Source organism: Amphiura filiformis, chromosome 3 (genome assembly GCF_039555335.1).
Source record: "Amphiura filiformis chromosome 3, Afil_fr2py, whole genome shotgun sequence".
NCBI lineage: Eukaryota > Metazoa > Echinodermata > Ophiuroidea > Amphilepidida > Amphiuridae > Amphiura > Amphiura filiformis.
Genome location: NC_092630.1, coordinates 47413071 through 47432277, shown reverse-complemented (window position 1 = coordinate 47432277; position 19207 = coordinate 47413071). Strand labels below are relative to the sequence as shown.

The 19207-nt window shown below is 36.1% G+C and overlaps 1 protein-coding gene across 5 annotated transcripts; it reads left to right on the top strand.

The window, feature by feature from the left end:
• The first annotated feature begins 1092 nt into the window (after positions 1–1092).
• Positions 1093–12764, top strand: LOC140148624 (golgin subfamily A member 7-like). Of its 5 annotated transcripts, none has more exons than XM_072170642.1 (5): positions 1093–1185; positions 5881–6003; positions 6562–6714; positions 7571–7672; positions 11900–12764. In XM_072170642.1, the coding sequence occupies exons 1-5, from the start codon at positions 1165–1167 to the stop codon at positions 11942–11944; spliced, it is 444 nt and encodes a 147-aa protein (XP_072026743.1). In that variant the 5' UTR covers positions 1093–1164; the 3' UTR covers positions 11945–12764. The 5 variants fall into 5 exon arrangements, with proteins under 5 accessions (XP_072026743.1, XP_072026742.1, XP_072026746.1 ...); XM_072170641.1 differs by having other exon boundaries at positions 1106–1185; positions 5878–6003; XM_072170645.1 differs by having other exon boundaries at positions 1156–1189; positions 5878–6003.
• Positions 12765–19207: the final 6443 nt, after the last annotated feature.

Below are 19207 nucleotides of genomic sequence, written 5' to 3'. Positions count from 1 at the left end.
ATTTTTAGCTAATTTAGGTGTTTGATAACGTCAAAAAATATGAAGAAATGATTTCCAAACCGTATGCTTCTCATTTTCAAGAACGCTGGTTAACAATAAGCAGACCATTGTCTCATTTCGTAAACAAAAGCCCAAACAGTATTGTTACCTTGCGTTCGCTTTATAATCGTTCACCCAACTGAAACTATAATACCAGCTCATTGCCGCGATCATTGCTCAGGTAAAACAGAAACATGTAGGCCTAACCAGAGAAGATCTGATTTAATCAGTTGAGCTGTTTTCAATGAGCGGCATATAGGCCTCTTTATTATTGTCACGATTATTGCCACATAATATCATTTCCAACTATCCTCAAATTTGAACACTTTGGTATAGGCCTATAGGCCTATAGCAAATAAACAAAAAAACTATAATTAGGCCTATACGAAAATTCCATGTTTTGTCAAACTTGCTTTTTAGCTACGTTGATTTTCAAGATGTAGGCCTAGACCTCTGAAAGTTGGCACGATTGACTGTTTTAATGATGACCCCGGCCCTTGTTTGGTTGAATGATCATTTTTGTTTGTGTGGAATCACTGGAATGTTATTGATGTCAATGGTTTTGGATGAGTTTTTTGAGGCCCTATGTGTTTTTTGTCGTACGCAGGGGCGGCGCCAGGGTATTTTAAAAATGAAAGTTCAAACGAAGCCATTTGATGCACCATTTTCACCCTTTTTATTTATTTTCCAACCGCATATTTTATGGATTTCATTTACGGGCCCCACTTTCTGCCCGCTGTTTTAGGCATGGACCTACTCAATTACGTTCAACCTTAACTTTTTTTCCCATACTTTCCCAGTCCAATTTCACCTTATCTTGAAATAAAATTTTTTTCTTACTATCATTTGTGTATTTTCTCTAATTCTGTGGTATTTTCTGGTTTTTGGCAAAAAACAAAAACACTACTTCTTGACTCAATTACCAAACCTTTAAACTCCTGGGCCGAGAACTCATCCCAGAGGATCTTTTCTGTGTTCCGGCCCAGGAAACCGACCATACATCATGCATGAAAAAATGTCTAAATATAGTGGATTCTATAAAACACGGCAACTGGTCACTGCGCCCTCTGTGTTTTTGTGTGTCCAAAATTTCCATCCAAAATTTCGTCCATAAATACATGTATTATGGCGGCTGGTTACACACAGGTATGTAACGGGGTATGTAAGTCGTTTTGACCTTTGTTTTTGGACAAACAAGAGGCTGGAAGATAAGATTATGTACACGACTCTCCGGCAGATTGATCTTTAACCATTTAGCTAACAAACTCTATATTTAGAAAATTGTATGCAAAGTTAAAGTGCTGTATTTGGTAATTGAAATTAGGCCTAAACCTAAACGCTCTGTCATTCATTGCCATGAATGATTGCTGTCTTCATGTCTTGCCAAATATAAAACAATATAATATTATTGTTACATGTATGATTTCATGAATTGTCATCATTCTGTATCCTGTTTTGATGTCAATTGTAATATTTCTGTCTGGTGTGTGAGATACAGAGTCTTCTTTAACCGAGGTAATGTGATGAATTAATGTTTAGGACCTGTCCTAACTTGGTAACTAACTAAGCTATTAATTTATGCTTGTTTAGCTGTCATGAATTGCCCCCCCCCCCAAAAGAATCCGTCACAAAGTAAATATGTGACATGATCAAGGGAATGAGTCACATGTTGGCAATTTAGAAGTTTTTTACATCAATTTCTGGCAGTTTACAAATGCTACATTTTGCAAACCCCATCAAATCGGACATTTGGTTACCGAGTCCAAGTTATGGGCAATTTATCAATAAAACAAAAGAATTTGAACACTTTCTTTGCCAATATCAAAAAAACAATATCACTCGGCGACATCTGACTCATTCCCCTTGATGATGTCACATATCTATCTATCAAAAGGTCTGATGTCATCATCAACGCGAGGTAGATAGCAGTTACCGAAGTGATGACGTCACAGAAAACATTTTTTGCATTTCAGCGTTTTGAATACCATGATGAAAAACATCCACAGTCCAAATTTGGTGTGAATCGGATCATGAGGGCCCGAGATATGGCAGCATGAATGTACCTAAAGTCTTATTCAGATTTCATTTGACAGCTTAACCATCGCGTATACGCGCGCGACGTCAAGCGTGTGCATTGGATCTTGTGCAAATAATACGCGCTGGACGGCTAGCAGAACGCTTAATTTGTAAAAGGGAATCTGAATAAGACTTTAATTAGCCCCATTGAAATCAGTGTAAATTGGCCTGGTTCCAAACAGTTACAATGTATGAACCAGGCCAATTTACACTGATTTCAATGGGGCTAATTAGGTATTCATGCGGCTATATCTCGGCCCTCATGATCCAATTCCCACCAAATTGGACTGTCTGTGGATGTTTTTCATCATGTTCTACTGAAATACAATGAATATGGTCATGAAAATGCTGAAATGCAAAAAAGAAAATTTTATGACGTCATAACTTAGGCTTCCTTTTTTTTGAGCTTGGTCTCAATATAATAAGGCAGTGTGTCGCCACACGGAGCGACCGTTATTAAAAAACAAACAAACAAACAAACCTTACCATTTGCAATTTGGCTTCCAAGCTTCAGAGACAGGATGCAGGATCGGCTTGCATTAGGCCCGGCGGTGTTAACACAGGCCGCACGCGCAGGCCCGGGGTTAGGCCTAAGCTATGCGAAATGATAACAATCCAGCAATTTTTTTTACCCAATCACAATTTTGGAACAATGTAGACCTACATCACATTAATCTCTCCGGCAGGGTCCGCATTAAGAAATTTTATTTGTGAAGCAAAAATGCTCACCAAATTTGGGAGCGAATGCTTATGAATAGTACAAAATTGCTACACATTCCAAAATTGTGTAGCAAATGATGAAAATTGTGTAGCATTTTGCTACTGCTACGCACTTATTGCAGACACTGGCTCCCGGACACTTTGCACTTTCATGTTCATTAGGGCGAGATGGCCGAGCGGTTAAGGCGTTGCGCTGCTGGCCGGGAGATACGATCGACGAGGGTTCGATCTTGGGCTTGCCTTAGGTGAAAATTCTCTTCCCTCCCAAAAAGTTCCTATATGGTCGGAAATCCTTAAATTAAGTTCAGTTACATCACAGAATTTAATTGTAGCATTTCTTCTCACCCCCATACACTGCTTAGCATGTACAGATATAGAGTGTGATCGGAAATTAGGTAACATTTGGCCAAAAATTAAAATTGTTATAAATTTGTGCATACTGTGCACAATAATTATCTCAAGACACCATATTTTACTAATCCAAAAGAAAAAGTAAAATTTTGCCGTACGTTCTGGGTAAACAGGGTCCGTAAAGTTAGGTCAACAAAATTACACTGTGAGGGACGGACACCACATGTACAGTACAAATTAAAAAATAAAGCTTAAAATAACAAGAAGAGTTCCTGTAGCTTATTTTGTTTTGCAAATTAACAACAATACATTTACTATCAATAATATAATTGAGATGAATAAAAAAAATGTGTCTCTGTTAAGGAAGAGGGGTTGTTGAATTTGACATTATTAAATTTTGTCCGTTCCTCACAAAATTAATCGTAAAAAGTTTTTTTCTATTGACATTGATGCCCAGGTATCCTGATATAAAGTCACAAAAATTAGAAACATTTCAGTCCAGAGTTACGCAGCCTCAATTACAAAAAATGTGAGGGACGGACATGCTTTTTGACCAAATTGAATGAAAAACCAGCATGTCTGCCCTCACACCCAACTTGTCCATCCCTCACAATCACTTGCTGATGGTATTTACACACACTAAAAATAATCAAAGCAACATTGTATTAGTTAAAATAATACTGTAAGAGGCTAAGGGACAAATTTTGAGGCAATTTGAAAAAATTCCACTAATTTCAAAATGGAGTCACATTTTGTCCGTCCCTCTCACAGAAAATGTCTGTCCCTAACATAAAGTTTATGTTCGGTTTTCATGGCCTTCTCTTTCCTATCCTCACCAGATATTTCAGAGGAAATAGAAGTAAAAGAGTTGCTACCATATCAAAATGCCTCAAAACAAAATATACTTTCTTGCAAAAGTAGAGCAGAACTTTGAAAATACTCAAAGTGTATTTTCCTGTTGTTGGCCAAATTTGTAGCTAAAGACTTATTTAGGCCTATCATACCACTACCACTCTACCAGTCTAGGTGTGCCTTTGTAATTTATATTATTTATATTATAATAAGGCACAGCACAGCCAAGTACATTGCAGTAAACACATTGGTTTAGGACTATTAGTCTGGCGTATACAGTTTTGCCATGCAGCTGAAACAGGGTTGTAGCTACGCCGGGCGCTGCTGGGCGGGGCCGCCCGGCACCGAAAAAAAAAATTCATAAGAAGAGCAAAATATTTTTTTTAGGGTGGTGATACCCCTTAAGCGGGCCCCTGGAACCCACGGCCGTAAGCGCGAGACTTCGCAATAATTTGCCACCTGGCATAGAAATTGGAATAGCTACAACCCTGAGCGGAAAGTGTAACCACTATATTTTATGGGCTTTATTTTGATACCAAATGTGTTTTCTTTCAATGGTCCCTTTAACATGAAGACCCACTTGCCCAGTTCTCCACAGAAGAACTAAAATACACCTGTTACTTTGATGATAGACAGAACAGAATTTACATGAATAAAGTTTAACCTTGACTAATGCCTCAAGGAACTTCAACAAAAAAGTGGGGCTTTCACTTAAAAGCCATATTTTAACTTTTCCTTAAAAAATAGTATTTCTTTTCCATAAAATGGAATAGCTTTTACTGTCAGGATATGTCCTAATTTTGAGCTGTACAACAAGTCGTACCTAGAATTTTTTCTCAATTTGAATTTTTTCTTTTCTAGGTATGACTGATTGTACCGTAAAATTTGCGTCAATTCCCGAAGTCATGATATACTATAATACTAGAGTGCGCCACGTTTTGTAAGCTCCGATTGCTGATTACATAGACAAGAACTACAACTGGTAACCAGCCAAAGTTTCTGATAGTTTTGTGTGATTGCCGTATTGCAATTTGCAGGTTTGGCTGAGTGAATATATGCCAGTGAATATTTACTGATTGTGTAAAGATTACGAATAATTGATGTAAATTTCAAGTACCACATAGGTAAGAAGTATAAGAAGATGTGTAATAAATATTACAACAAATAGGCAATTATTAATGTGTTAAAAAAGTTGCTGACCTGAGGATTTTCGCAACTGCTATTCAATTGCATGGTGCATTGGGTTACATGTATAATGTATTTTCTATGTCATTTGCCTACATACAATGATACACATTCCAAAAAAATCATTACGGTACATCCCTCTACTACCGAACAACTGAGGTAAAGAAAAGAAAATTGGAATGTACTACCAGCGCCGATGTCGCCAATGCGTGTCACACCGTCAATCGTGCTAGGGCATGGTCCTTTGATGTGTGTATGACCGTCCTGCATGCCATGTACGTACTCACGTACTGTGTTATGAACATCACATACACTTTCGGCTAATGTCTCAAGGTCTTAGGTAGGATTTGAAGGTTTGGGTGTGTAAATTCAAAAACGTGGGTGTGCAAATTAAAGATATGTGTACAAAGTATAGGCCATGTGGGCAAACACTCTGCACAAACTGGGGTGTGTATTTACAAATCTAGGTGTGTAAAACACTCCCTACACGGCTTGCTGCATAAGTCCAAAAATGTAGGGTAGGTCCACTTTTTCAAAAATCAGCTCTCTCCAAAAATATCTTTGCTACACCCCTGAAGATGTTTAAAGATATGGTATGAAGTTGGATATTAATCAGGGCTTGATGAACTGTTTTTGATTCTGGTTTCTTTGTAGCAGATGGCCATGGAGAATTTGTCGAGGCAGCCCCAGCCAATTGGCAAAGTATTCATACAAAGGGATTATTCTGAAGGGACGCAAGTCAGATTTCATACCAAACTACCAGCAGATTTATGTGACAGGGTATGTATGCATGTATTCACTCTGTTTATGTAGGCCTCGAATTTTAATTTTTTAGGGCACCCATTTTCAAGGTCACTGAGCAAAGACAAAAAAGGGCACCAAGGCGAACAAGTCATGAAGAATGAAAAAGGGCAGGCAATGGCTTTGGTGGCCTCCCTGAAATTCGAGCCCAAGTTGAGCCCTGTTTTCACCACCCAACAAGAGTCACATTTGGATTATGACTCACTGTATCACTATACACTTTAGTACCACAGGTGAAGGGCATTATATTTTAAGTTATGGTAAATCCCAGAAGGTAGATTTGATTTGTCCAATTGTGTCTTTTGCATGTAAATAGTCACATTTTATCCATGGTTTTTCATGTTTGACAGACCACCTGTAGCAAATTAAATTTCAGTTAACATGATACAGACTATATAAAACAGCCATGAACCTAACAGCTGTGAACCCAAGTTAAATATATAAAATTATCAAATTTCTCACTACCAGAAATGTTTCTTCAATCTATTGAAAGTAAAATAGCTTACATTTTGTATTTTGATATTTTCCCCTACATAGATTGATCAGAGCACATTTGAGAGCACAATAAACAGACTAAATGAGATTTATGCAGATGCAGAAAGTCTGGGTGCAAGGACGTATATGGAAGGCTGTTTCTCCTGTATGACAGCATACACATTATTATTATGCATGGAAACACACTATGATAAGGTAGGTTAATAATAATTTGAAATAAAATGGTTTACATACAAAAGGGAATCTCTTTTGTTTTCAGTCAAGTTTCCTTGAATGTGTACTACAAACTGTTGAAGTATCCAACCCATGAAGCTGGGAACTTACTATTGTGTTCTTTCACAGATGACTGCTTATCCTATCACATACATACATCTGTAGATTATCTTTTTTATCCAATTATTATTTTATTATATATTACTATTGTGTTCTTTGATATCATTTACGGATGACTACTTTATTCTATCAAATACATTCCTAGATTATCTTACCTGATTTTTATTGTTTCTGATGATTGCTATTGGGGCGTGAAACTCTGAGTAACAAAATCATATTATTATGTTGTTTGTGCATTTTATTTTACAATGTAGGTAGATACATAGAGGGTGGGATACCTAAACTGTTTGTAATATGTGCAAGAAAAGTCAGGTGTATGCTACATAACAACTAACAAAACTTGATGTAAAAGACTCGGAGAATACAAAAAGTATTTCAATACACACTTGCGTCTCTATCAGTATCATTGTACATGTAGTTCACAAGTTAGTCTATCACCACATACATGTATACGTGAGATTTTAAAATATTCTTTAGAAAAAAACACCTTGAACATTTTGATAACCAATAGAGATTATTACAGTTGGGTTTATCTGATCAAAAAGAAAATATATTCTGATGTTGGGTTTGATGAATAGCCTGTCATGAAATGCAAACTTTATTTCATAATCTAAAGATCTCATCTATTTAGATTGAAAAGTTTTCTACAAACAAAATCAACATTTTGAAACTAAACTCATTTTCTTATGCATGTACTCACTTTTTGTTTTTTTCCCAGTGTTTGAAAAAAGCAGCTCTTTACCTTCAACAGCAGAATGATGAAGTATACGTTCCCAGAGGACTTCTTATAACAGATCCATTTGAAAGAGGACTAAGAGTTGTATCTTTTTTATAGTCAATATAATAGATCTAGTGGAGAGGGTGTGGAACCAGACATGTTTATAATTGACAACAGCATTGTGTGAAACATTTATCTGTCCGGGGGCGTACCAGGACCACCAAGCTAAACTGACAGAAATATTGTTTGCAAACTATGAAATTGTTAATTGTTGACCCCAATTTTTTTCGCACGGGTGCTCACGAGAAATAACCTTATTGTTATTACAATACCACCCCAGCATCAAGTATTACAATTACCATATTCATTCCATTAAACCGCCCAGGGAAAGAAAATCATTTTGGGTGGGCGCTTATTTTTTACATTCTTAAATAGTTATCAATCACCATGTCCAGATTTGTTTACCAATGGCATCAAATGGCGACCTTCGCAGCAAATAAAATATGATTTTTTAAATCAGAATTACATCAAACTTGGTGTTTTAAAGATATTTGCAGGTGGTTATTGATAAGTATTTTTAATGATCTATACATCTGCTCACGACACTATGAAATATTATTTTTAATGATCTATACATCTGCCAACAATGAAATAGCATCATAATTTATTTAATTTTAGCACACATTTTCAATATTTTTAAGGCTCAATTTCCCACATGCATGTACATGTATGTATAATCAGTCTATAGGTAAGCTTAATAAAGGAAGTATTTTGACAGTATTGGGTGGGCGCTACACCACATTTCGCCATACTGCAAGAGTTTCTAGAATGCTGTTAAAATAAGAAAATTTTTAATGCTAATTTATTGCACATCTAGGGAAGCGTGGTTACCGTTTTGAAATAACCGAGTGAGAGGGTTTTCAAGAAAATATTTTTCCTGTCAAAACTGAAGCATCCTCTGTATAAAAGAAAATATGAATATTAACTGCACATCATCTATATAATAATACTGGTAGTCTGTGACTCTGTTTGTCTGTCTGTGACTCTGTTTGTCCGCCTATTTTCTCGGAGACTAGGGGTCGCACGTTCCTCAAACTTGGTGGGTGGGTGCAGCTTGACCCCAGACAGAACAAGTTTGTATTGGTTAGTGGGTCAAGGTCACCAGAGGTCATCTAGGGGTCAAATTAGTAAAAACTGTCATATGGGCATGCAACTTGGTGGGTAGGTGCATCTGGACCAAAGATGTTTTACTTTAGTAAAACCTAGATAAGCTGATGCCTATACTGATGCACGGCAGTGAACGTAACCGTTCCGGCTGAAATCCAGAAATGACGTCATTTGTTCTGGTGCTGCCACTTCCGGGTAACGCGGGAGAAGAACATGCCTTTTGCAAACAAAATGGCCGACTCGTCCTCGCCCCGTTCCAGCGAAAATACAGCTTATTTAGCCAATGTGAACATGGGTCATCGCCAGAAATATTTTCCTATGCATATTGGACTAACACCTCAGCTATATGGTATTTCACGATATAACAGTAATTAAAAGAAAACTGCAGACGTTCGTTCGTCGGATGTTTGACGAAGTGACCAGCTCTAATGACGTCACTATGTAACAACATAGAGGAATAAATAATTAATTAGGTAATACCAAATATGGAGGTATCCAAAAGTATGCTAATTAGAACAGGTTAGAAGGAACGACGAATCAGAATATGATCCTGGTATCCAGTTCTATGCAAATGAGTTGAAGGAGGTTACGTGAACATGTAAACTTATGCGACTCTTGTGTATACCGACCTCTGTGATCTGGACCTAAGACGGAACAAGTTTGTATTGGTTAGTGGGTCAAGGTCACCCAGGGGTCATCTGAGGTCAAATTAGTAAAAACTGTTTTCCGCCTATTTTCTCAGAGACTAGGGGTCGCGCGTTCCTCAAACTTGGTCGGTGGGTGCATCTGGACCTCAGACAGAACAAGTTTGTTTCGATAAGTGGGCCAAGATCACCCGAGGTCATCCAGGGGTCATCTGAGGTCAAATTAGTAAAACTGTCGTATGGGCATGAAACTTGGTGGGTACAGTCAACTTTTAGAGTCAAATTTTTGGACGGTCATTTTGGGGTCATCCGGGGTCACCCAGGGGTCATCTGAGGTCAAAATAGTAAAAAATGTTGTATGGGCATGAAACTTGGTGGGTACAGTCAACTTTTAGAGTCAAATTTTTGGACGGTCATTTTGGGGTCATCCAAGGTCAAATTACTAAAAACTGTTGTATGGGGAAGATACGTGGTGGGTACAGTCAATTTTTTGAGGTAAATTTTGGAAGGTCATTTCGAGGTCACAAGGGGTCATCTGAGGTCAAATTAGTAAAAACTGTCCTATGGGCATAAAACTTGGTGGGTACAGTCACCATCAGCCAGGTAATCGCGACAGCCGAGAACCGCCAAATACGGGTAACCGCCTAGTATATTGATTCGTGATACCCAATTGTGGCACATTTGATGTCGTTTATGAGGCAGAGAATTTTATTTCAATTTTATATACGCCAAAATATTTTTTTAATTGAGCGAGAATGGCGATAGAAAAAACATTGAAAATTCCATGTAAAAATGACATGAGACCCCACCAATGATTACTGTTTCGTTTTTATGGTAATCTAATCTTTTATTTCCTGAAATAAAATTAGGGGTCTAATGTGGATTTATTGTATAAATGATGAAAACATCGACATGTATACAAGAAGCTACAAGAAAAATGGTAGGCCACGCCACACCAACATATTTTTAGTATACGGCGAGCACGTGCAAGTCAAAATCGATATAATGTATGAAAAAACTATTATGCGTAGGCTCATTTATTGTATATAGATCATGCAGTTATCAACAATTGAGCGCTATTAATACACATTAATGTTTTTAAACAAATAAAATTCCAAAATATGGTACGTTTTCTGTCTTTGCTTGTCACATGGTATGTTGAAGTAATGAAGTTGCGATTATATTTTTAAATTTTCATCATGACATCAAGCCTTTATGGCCGAGCGGTCTAAGGCGCTGGTGTTATGTCAATACTGTATAGGAGTACATTATAGCGGCTCAGTGCAGTGTGGGTTCGAACCCCACCGGCGCCTCTGCCAAAATAAAAATTTTTTAAAAAAAATTTCATATTATGTTAGGGAAATGTGGCTGGGAGAATGTATGTATGGCGAAGAGTGGTGTGGGTGGGCGCTTATAGGGGCATGGGGGGATAATGGAACGAATATGGTATTTTAATGCAAAAATGATCCAAAATTAGATCACTTAATGTGGCCATTAAAACTTGTCATCAATTTTGTCCTGATATCATTTTTCCTCATATATATTTACAAAAATTACACCCTTTTGTGCCAGTATTTCAAGCCAGGGGAGCAACTTTCACCCGATCGGTACGCCTCTTACACAAGAATGAGAATCAAAGGAAATTAATTAACTCGCCAGATAGTTTTGTGCCAATTTTGATATTGGAAAAAAACTTAAGCAAGTGCCAATCTCACAAATGCACCACAATGATAGAATAGAAGACCACACCCATGTGACTAATGAGCATGGTGCATGTGCTGTTAAAAATGATTTGCATTTACCAAGATCATTCCAATATTGTTTTAGACTGATGACTAAAATATAATATACATCACAGAATCATATTTTTCAATTTAGGCCTAAAAAATTGTTTGATTGGTGTAACCCGGCCGATACTTTTTTTCTTATATTTGTGCAAAAAAAAAAAAAAAAAAAAAATTGAAATTTATACAAACTTGTTCCAAGGCATTTATCATACGCAATTTACAGGTTAAAATGTGTGTGATAAAAAAAATGCTGACTGACCTACCCTAAATTCTTTTTGTATGTTATGCCAATTAAACAATTTTTTTAGGCCTTAACTTAAAGACATAATGTACGATCTTATAATATATGAAATTGGTTAATTTTTTTCAAACCTGATTTTTTGCATATTTGTAATGTTTACACATGTCCCAACTTGCACCTAAATGGAATCGGCCAAATTTGTTGTCTTTGTAGGTCAACAGAGCAAAGTTTGACATATTATCATAATTTAAAAATTATGATAATATGTCCTCCCATAGAACTGCGTGTTAAATGGCCAAAATAACCAGTGGGGTTTCTTTCACTTTACCTTGTTATTTCAACCTAAAATGGACAGCAACCCTCCCCGTCAGTTATTACTAATATTTTTTCAACATTTTGAATAAAGAATAACAAAATCAAAATTTGACGGAAATCGTACATTATAAGGCTTTAATTCCTTGTTAATTCCTTGACAAGATATGTTTCCCAGATTGAAATAGCCATTTTACCACACGACAGAGGCAGCCATCCTTGACAATTAGTGAATGGAGGAGGAGCAGATCCTGTACAAAATAGATTTATTATGTAAAGTCTCACCTATATTATTATTATTATGTCAAGAACAAGAAATCTTTCAAGTTGTGTTCCCATGACCATATATAAAGCCTATGTTATAATGTATAGCACTTTGGTTTGTTGCTATTGGATTTAGACCACAAAACTTTCACGCTTATGTGATTTGTAAAGTTTGTGATCCTAAACAGAATTGAACGTACAAGGCATTTTATGATGGATGTACATTTTTATGGAATATCAACTCTATGGTTGGGAGATGTATGACGGTACGATAACAACACAAATTTGGGCTGTGGGATGAACTAACAACTTACTCCAATGCATCTGTACAGTGTACATAATGCAGACTCCAAAACTCTTCTATACATTCAAAGGAGCAGATAACCATGGATTGGAGGTTAGAAACTCTGGCTTAGAGGATGACTGAGATAGCAGGAACTTGTTTTCAAAGGAACAGTGCGAAAGAAATGGTGTACTCAATCTTTTAAATGGTAGATAATTTTATAAACCAAGTGCATACTACAAACTCCAAGATTCAAGAGTGTGGACTGCAAGGTGAGAAACTCGGGTGGTCAAGCAAGGAGTATGACTCAGATTGCAGGAAAGTGTTTTCGGAGGAACGGTGTGAAAGAATCAAGTGTGCTCAGCCTTTTTAAAATGGGAGATAAATTAGTAGTCTCCTCCACAGCCAATTTGTTTCCACTCAGTGGAATCAAACCAGTGGCAGAGGAGACTAATAAATGAGGTGGACTAATTTTGAAGTCATATCAAGTGGGTTGTCTCAAGGTGCAACTCGGTCCCACCAAGGATATAAATAGAAACTTCCTTACAGAGCTCTAGTCCTATCGTACATCAGTGACAATGATTTTATAGCAAATGATCACTTCATTTCTTATTGGATTCATTTTTTTGTGTTTCAGGGATCCTATTTGTAACACAATATTGTGATTTATTGTGCAGGAAGGATGTACTACATTTGTTTGTCTCTGTAACCCATGTAAAATGTGTCTGCTTTTTAGGGAGAAATACTAATGGTTACTAGTGCTGTTGTTCACATATACATGGAATATGTTGACATTATGTCAACATAACAAATATTCTGACATGTTGACATAAATTCGGATATGTGAAACGATCTGGTCCATGGGGGCCAAAGGCGGTTAATTTGAAATTGAGATAAAGGTAAAAATATGGAGTAAAAAACAACAAAATACATGAGAAAAATCATAAAATAGACATCACAAAACTTCATAACTTGAGAACCAAGTATGCTAGACCTAAACAGTATGATAGCCTAATGTTTGTGTAAGGTTATAATTATAGCACCGGTAACACAATTTTCAAAAAATGCCTCCTCTGGCCGCCATGGACTAGATTGTGTCACATATACTCACATATGTTGACAAAAAACAAAAGTCAGGTTAGCTAGGAAGTGTCAAAAAACCCTGGGCTGCTGAATTGTATTTTTACAATTTTTACCACTCAAACTATGTAGGAAAGTATAATTGCATGTATGGAGTTGACAAATGCATGTAAAGTATACACAAGATATTTAATCAAATTTATAATGGATTTCTTTCATTTTGTGATTAACTTGCACCAATTTGAATGACTCCCGTCCCATGAATTTCTGCCAACATCGGTCGGTATCAGAATGTAACATTTATTCCAATGTGTCGACATGAAAAAGTCATATCGAAAACAGCAGCACTAATGGTATTTTCTCGTAAACATGTTTTGCAATTTATGGATATGTGTTTTACAAATGTATGGACCCAGAAGCTTAAAAAACTGCTGATGTAATTTTAAATAACTAAACAGCACAGTGTGCACTGGTGGTGGTTTCTTGTCCAGTCTGTCTCACTCGGTACAATTATTGGTGTGGAATGATAATCAAGTTCTTCTCACACTCACCTGTCAGTATGTGTAATTGTACCTGTAGTCAACATGATATTATTTTTTTTATTCCAATGAATGGTATTCAGGGCATAATTTAGTGTGGACATTTTGTATAGCAAAAACCAATGTAAATTTTGTATAGAGACTTTATGATTTTGCATGGAAAATACTAAAAAATTGATTAGCTTTTTGCTTGATATGTGGATGATTTTTCAATGCGACACCAGCTATATTATGCCCTGATGGCGTAGTCCTTCAAGAATGACTTTCAACTGAGGTTAAAAACTGACTATAGTTTGATCAGCTCGTAATCGGCGGGCCATATAACATCACGGATTAATATCAATATATTTAATTTGGACAAATGTCTTGTGACATCTCCCCAGAAGTATTACAAATTATTAAATGAAGTCCTCCTATATTTTGTCTACTTTCTACACGCAAAATATAGACCAGACAGATCAACTATAATCACTCTTAACATGGGTCTACTTTTTGGTGTAGTGGTAAAAAGCCTAATAATTCCAGCCGAATACGAGCTGATCAAAGTATATGATGGTTCTGTGTTATAAATGTAGATGCAAGGACAGTGCTGTAGTTTTTCTTTTAGAATATTGTACTTAACAGTTTTTAAATCAAACAAAACCAGATATAAGACACGTAAGTGGAATAGGTTCTAAGTATCTCCAGTTGCTTAAAATTTGCAAACCATAATTTAGCCTTCATGTATATCATTTTTGGTTGAAGACTTTATGAAGCTTGAAACAAAATTTGGAATGTACACAACCTTATTATTTGTTTTATTAGTCAACACAATATAGACTTATTTATGAGTGAAATTAAATTAATGTGATATATGTATATGTGTGTATTGTCCCAAATTATTTGGGCCATCTGTTTTTAATTTGTTTATGACTGTATGAATTTTAAGTTAACTGGGATAAAAACAGGAGTTGTTTGTCTACAGCTAGAAATATAAAGCGATTCCTAACAAATAATATGACAGTATTGCATTTGCATAATGTACAGATTTTTTTTTATTTATCACTGTGATATATATCCATTGGAAAACAAAAAGTGAAAGATTCTTTGGACTTGAAATATAGACCCTTATATTTTCCAATCTGATGTTTTACCTAGAAGAATAAATTTAAATAAAATCAATGTGACATAAGCTAATTCAACCAGACAAAAGGCAATTTTGAGCTATATTATTCATCAATTTGCCCAGAAACCAAAGGTACAATTGCCACATCCGTAAATCCCCATCATTCTTTGGTGTGTAGCTTTTAAAATGCCAATTTTATGCATTTTTCCTCTTGTTTACTTCTCTGCTAAATTTGATGCTTTTGTAACCAAGTGCAAATTTGTTGCCACTGTCTACTTAACTAATTTCATAATTGTCACCTTTGGCCTGGCTGAATCAGATTGGGCTACTGCTGTTGAAATCCATATACACCCTGTAATATAAGGCAAAAACTTAATCTCCCACACAGGGATACTGAATTTAAAATGGGTTTTCCGGAATAGGTGACTCCATTTGAAATCTTCACCCCCTGTGTAGGAGATTATGGTCATGTCTTCCATGGATTTCAATTGGAATAGCCCATTTTGTCACTTATGAATCGGCTGGGCAAGAGCAGGGTAAGAGTAAGGTATTTAGGGCAGGGATTTAGAATAAGGGTGACTAACTCAACAGCTTTAAGATTAAGAGTAGGTTTAAGATAGGGGTAACAGACTGGACAAGATTAACATAAGGATTTTAATTTGCAGAAAGATATTGATAAGACTTAACTTTGAGTGACAAAATGTGTGTTTATGTTAAGAATAGGATTGGGTGATGTCCCTTGTTCTGAAATTACCCCCTTCCTATCCTATCATGTAACCAGTGGCATAGCCAAAAGGGGAGGGAGTAGCTTCACCTGGTGAACGTCTTCCCCCCTCCCCATGCCTTTCTCTCACCCATGGGATGCCGACAACCATGATATTTTTAAATTTTAGACCTTTTTAAAACCATTTTTGACAATTTTCATCAAATATAAAGTCACCTTGCCCCGCTGGACCAATCTTTGGAAAAATCCTGGCTATGCCACTGCATGTAAACCAGTGTAATGATCGTACAAAAATATTGACTTGGAATGAGCTAGTAATTCTAAAGCTGACAAACAAGACATGTAAACAGATGGAAATGATATTTATAATGTGGGTATTTGTTACGTACACATGATTTATAAACCATATGTTTGTTAATGCAACCCTTGAGGACCAAGCTATTACTAGCATGATTATACTATGTGTTGGTGTCTGTGTATGATACATGTGTAAATTGTGTAATATGATGCATCTCATTGCTTTGGATATCTACATATGATATATCTGGGCCATATGGCTTCATTTGTCTGTATGTGCCCGACTCTACAGCATCATAGGCCAAAGATTCCAATGATCTGATCATTAGCAAGCTAAAGGATAGATGATATTCTGCTTTTGTTCTGCATAGCAGGATATTTTGTTTCATGCTTTTTCGCAAAGGTAAAGTAAAACACAAGCTGCATTTTTTTAGCTGCATTTTTTTTCTGGCTCATAAGCATCAGTGGCTTGGATGGGTGCAACCTGCACAATTATCCATCCGGCAAATATGACAATTTCACAAAGCCACATAATTAAGTACCAACTCAATAATTATTCCCACAATAAACAAATATTCAATCATACTTTGATCCTGGTACCAGGAGAATCACCTAATAGAGACCTATAAATCAGTATTTGCATTGTGTATTTGATGTACATGATTGATGCATGGTATCAATGTCAAAATATCATTCATCATAATTGGCTTGTGTTGTTATAAATATTACATATTTTTTGCATGATTTGTCACATCAAATGTAAATGAAAAATTATTTATCACTATTTATTACCAAGGACACAATATATATTATTCTTGAGGACAAAGTTTAATCTGATGAGCTATATTTCAATGTATTCTTGATAATTTCTGTAAAAGGATACAAATGTGTTCTCTGTGAAGTTATAGAAATCTCTTCATTCAGTTTAATTCAAGGAAGCCATACAGTGTAAAAATGTATAATGCAAACAAACAGTGGAACATATACAGTGGAACCTCAATAGTTAACACACAATATGATAGTCTTAACACAAAAACAGATAAAAAACGTTTTAAGGTTTAAAGCATATACCTATAGATTATGACCTGATAACAGAAATTCCTGTTATCAACATGAATAAAATATTTTCATACGCATTGCCGCTGTTTCCCTAAAGAAATTTAGTACACTTAAAAACAACATTCGTGTAGGAGATGCCACCTTGTTGCAGCAGCTCAGGGCTTGGTGGTGTTGTGCTATTTACAGGATAAAGGCCTATCCTTAGGCCTACTTGCACTTAGACAAAGAGAAAAGTTGAATTAATTTGCCCAACAAACACCAAAACAGGGTAAACATTCTTGGAAAAACAAAAACTGACCTCGCCTCTTGCTGTTGAGATCTGGAAAATCTACCGGTTTGCCCCTGGCCCTGCCCGAAGGCAAATGTGAAAGTGACAACACTGCATCCTAATATATGCCTAACCGATCAATCAGTGCGTTATTGTCATACAATCGCTTTAACAAAAAAACATTGAACACAAAAACTAAAATTGGAGTCTTGAAAAAGAAGGCTCCACTGTAATATTATTTTGGAACACTTGCATTTTTCACTTCCATGTGGCAGTGACGTCAGTGCGCATTTCATATGGAGCACAGGTTCAAATCTCTAGTTTTCGCTCAAAGCGCTGTTGTAGACATTCACACAGCTGCCTCAATGCATTGACGTCACTGCCACATCAGGGTGAAAAATAGGAAGGCACAGTAGTAAATTTCTGACCAATTTTTTAAACAAATTTAGATTGCAACATGTATTGAAATAATCTAATGATTACTCATCAGATAAGCTATTGTTGTCATTTTATACATCATAAATATGTGTGAATTGTTTGTTGCAGCAAATTTACTGTGATATATTGCAATCAATTGTCTGAGTATATTACCATATGTGGTCTTGTTAAAATGTCAATGTCAGATTCTGCACACTGTAATTAGGGCAGAAATTATCAAAACTGAAGATTCACTACACAAGACTAAAGATGAACTGATAACCAACATAAAGTTATAATAAATTATTTACTGCACATCCTGCATTAAATGGTATTTATTTAATTTTTATCAACTTGATTGTATATGCGTTTGTATTTTGTATATGCGTTTTTATTTGATGACTACAATGATAACCTATTCAAGTGCTGACATGAAATAATTTGATCAGGCTTGTAAGCTTCAGAGGCTGTAAAGCAGTGGTTCTCTACCTTGGAATGCAACCCTATTTCTGTTGGACCACTCAGTGTAGTCTCCATCGCAGCCAGTTTGGTTCCGCTCCCTCCACACAAACAGTCTGCCAATGATGACGAACTGGTCCTTTTTGATTGGCTATCGGTTTTCTGACGACGTCATCCAGCTTGACGTCAAACAAAGCTTTCAATTGGTCGATCGGCTAGACGGCTACTTAATTATTCATGCGCAATTTTGACCCGCCATCTCGCCAACTGACTGAGGTCAATCAAGTTCCCGTATGTACAGCTCTTCAGCTACATACGTGTAGCCAATCAGAAACGGCGTTATAAGTGGCCGTTGGCAGACTGTTTGTGTGAAGGGAGCGTAACCAAACTGGCTGCGAAGGAGACTACACTCATATCATGCATACACTTTTAGAACCACATAGCCAATCAGAAAAGCTGTCAGAAAAATCTGCGGAGTATATAAATATTGTATATTATATATCACTCCATACAGTTTTGCGTACTGTGTTGGGCGTCAATGGCAGAAATTCTTTGTTGTGTATGAAACTGGTTAATAAATGCAGATCCCTTGTTACTCGAGAGATTGGACACAATAAATGCATTTGCGCTGAATGTTGATGTGTCCAATGCACTTTAATCAAGTCTACTTATGTTTAAAAAAAGATAATCCTAAAGCACCAAGATGTCTATTTTTCTTCCAGAACTTTAAACACTTTGAAAATATGTACAAAAATTATATTATTATTCAATTATATTAGCCTCCTAGTGGTACAAATAAATCGATGTATCACATAGTATTGCACTTGATACAAAAATATTGTCTTTTGACTGTGACAATATTTGTTTATCTTGTGCAATATATATTCTTGTATCACACTTGAAGCCATTCAATATTATAATTATATAAATATTCACTTTTGCATGATATTGATAATGATTATAATTATTATAATTGTACTTTTTATATCAC

Coding starts and splice junctions, on each gene's coding strand:
- LOC140148624 (XM_072170641.1), top strand. CDS start 1,165: ATGGCGGCTGGTTACACACAG. Junction 1,186..5,877: donor TGGCGGCTGGTTACACACAG/GTATGTAACGGG, acceptor GTTTCTTTGTAG/CAGATGGCCATGGAGAATTT. Junction 7,673..11,899: donor TTGAAAGAGGACTAAGAGTT/GTATCTTTTTTA, acceptor TATGTTTCCCAG/ATTGAAATAGCCATTTTACC.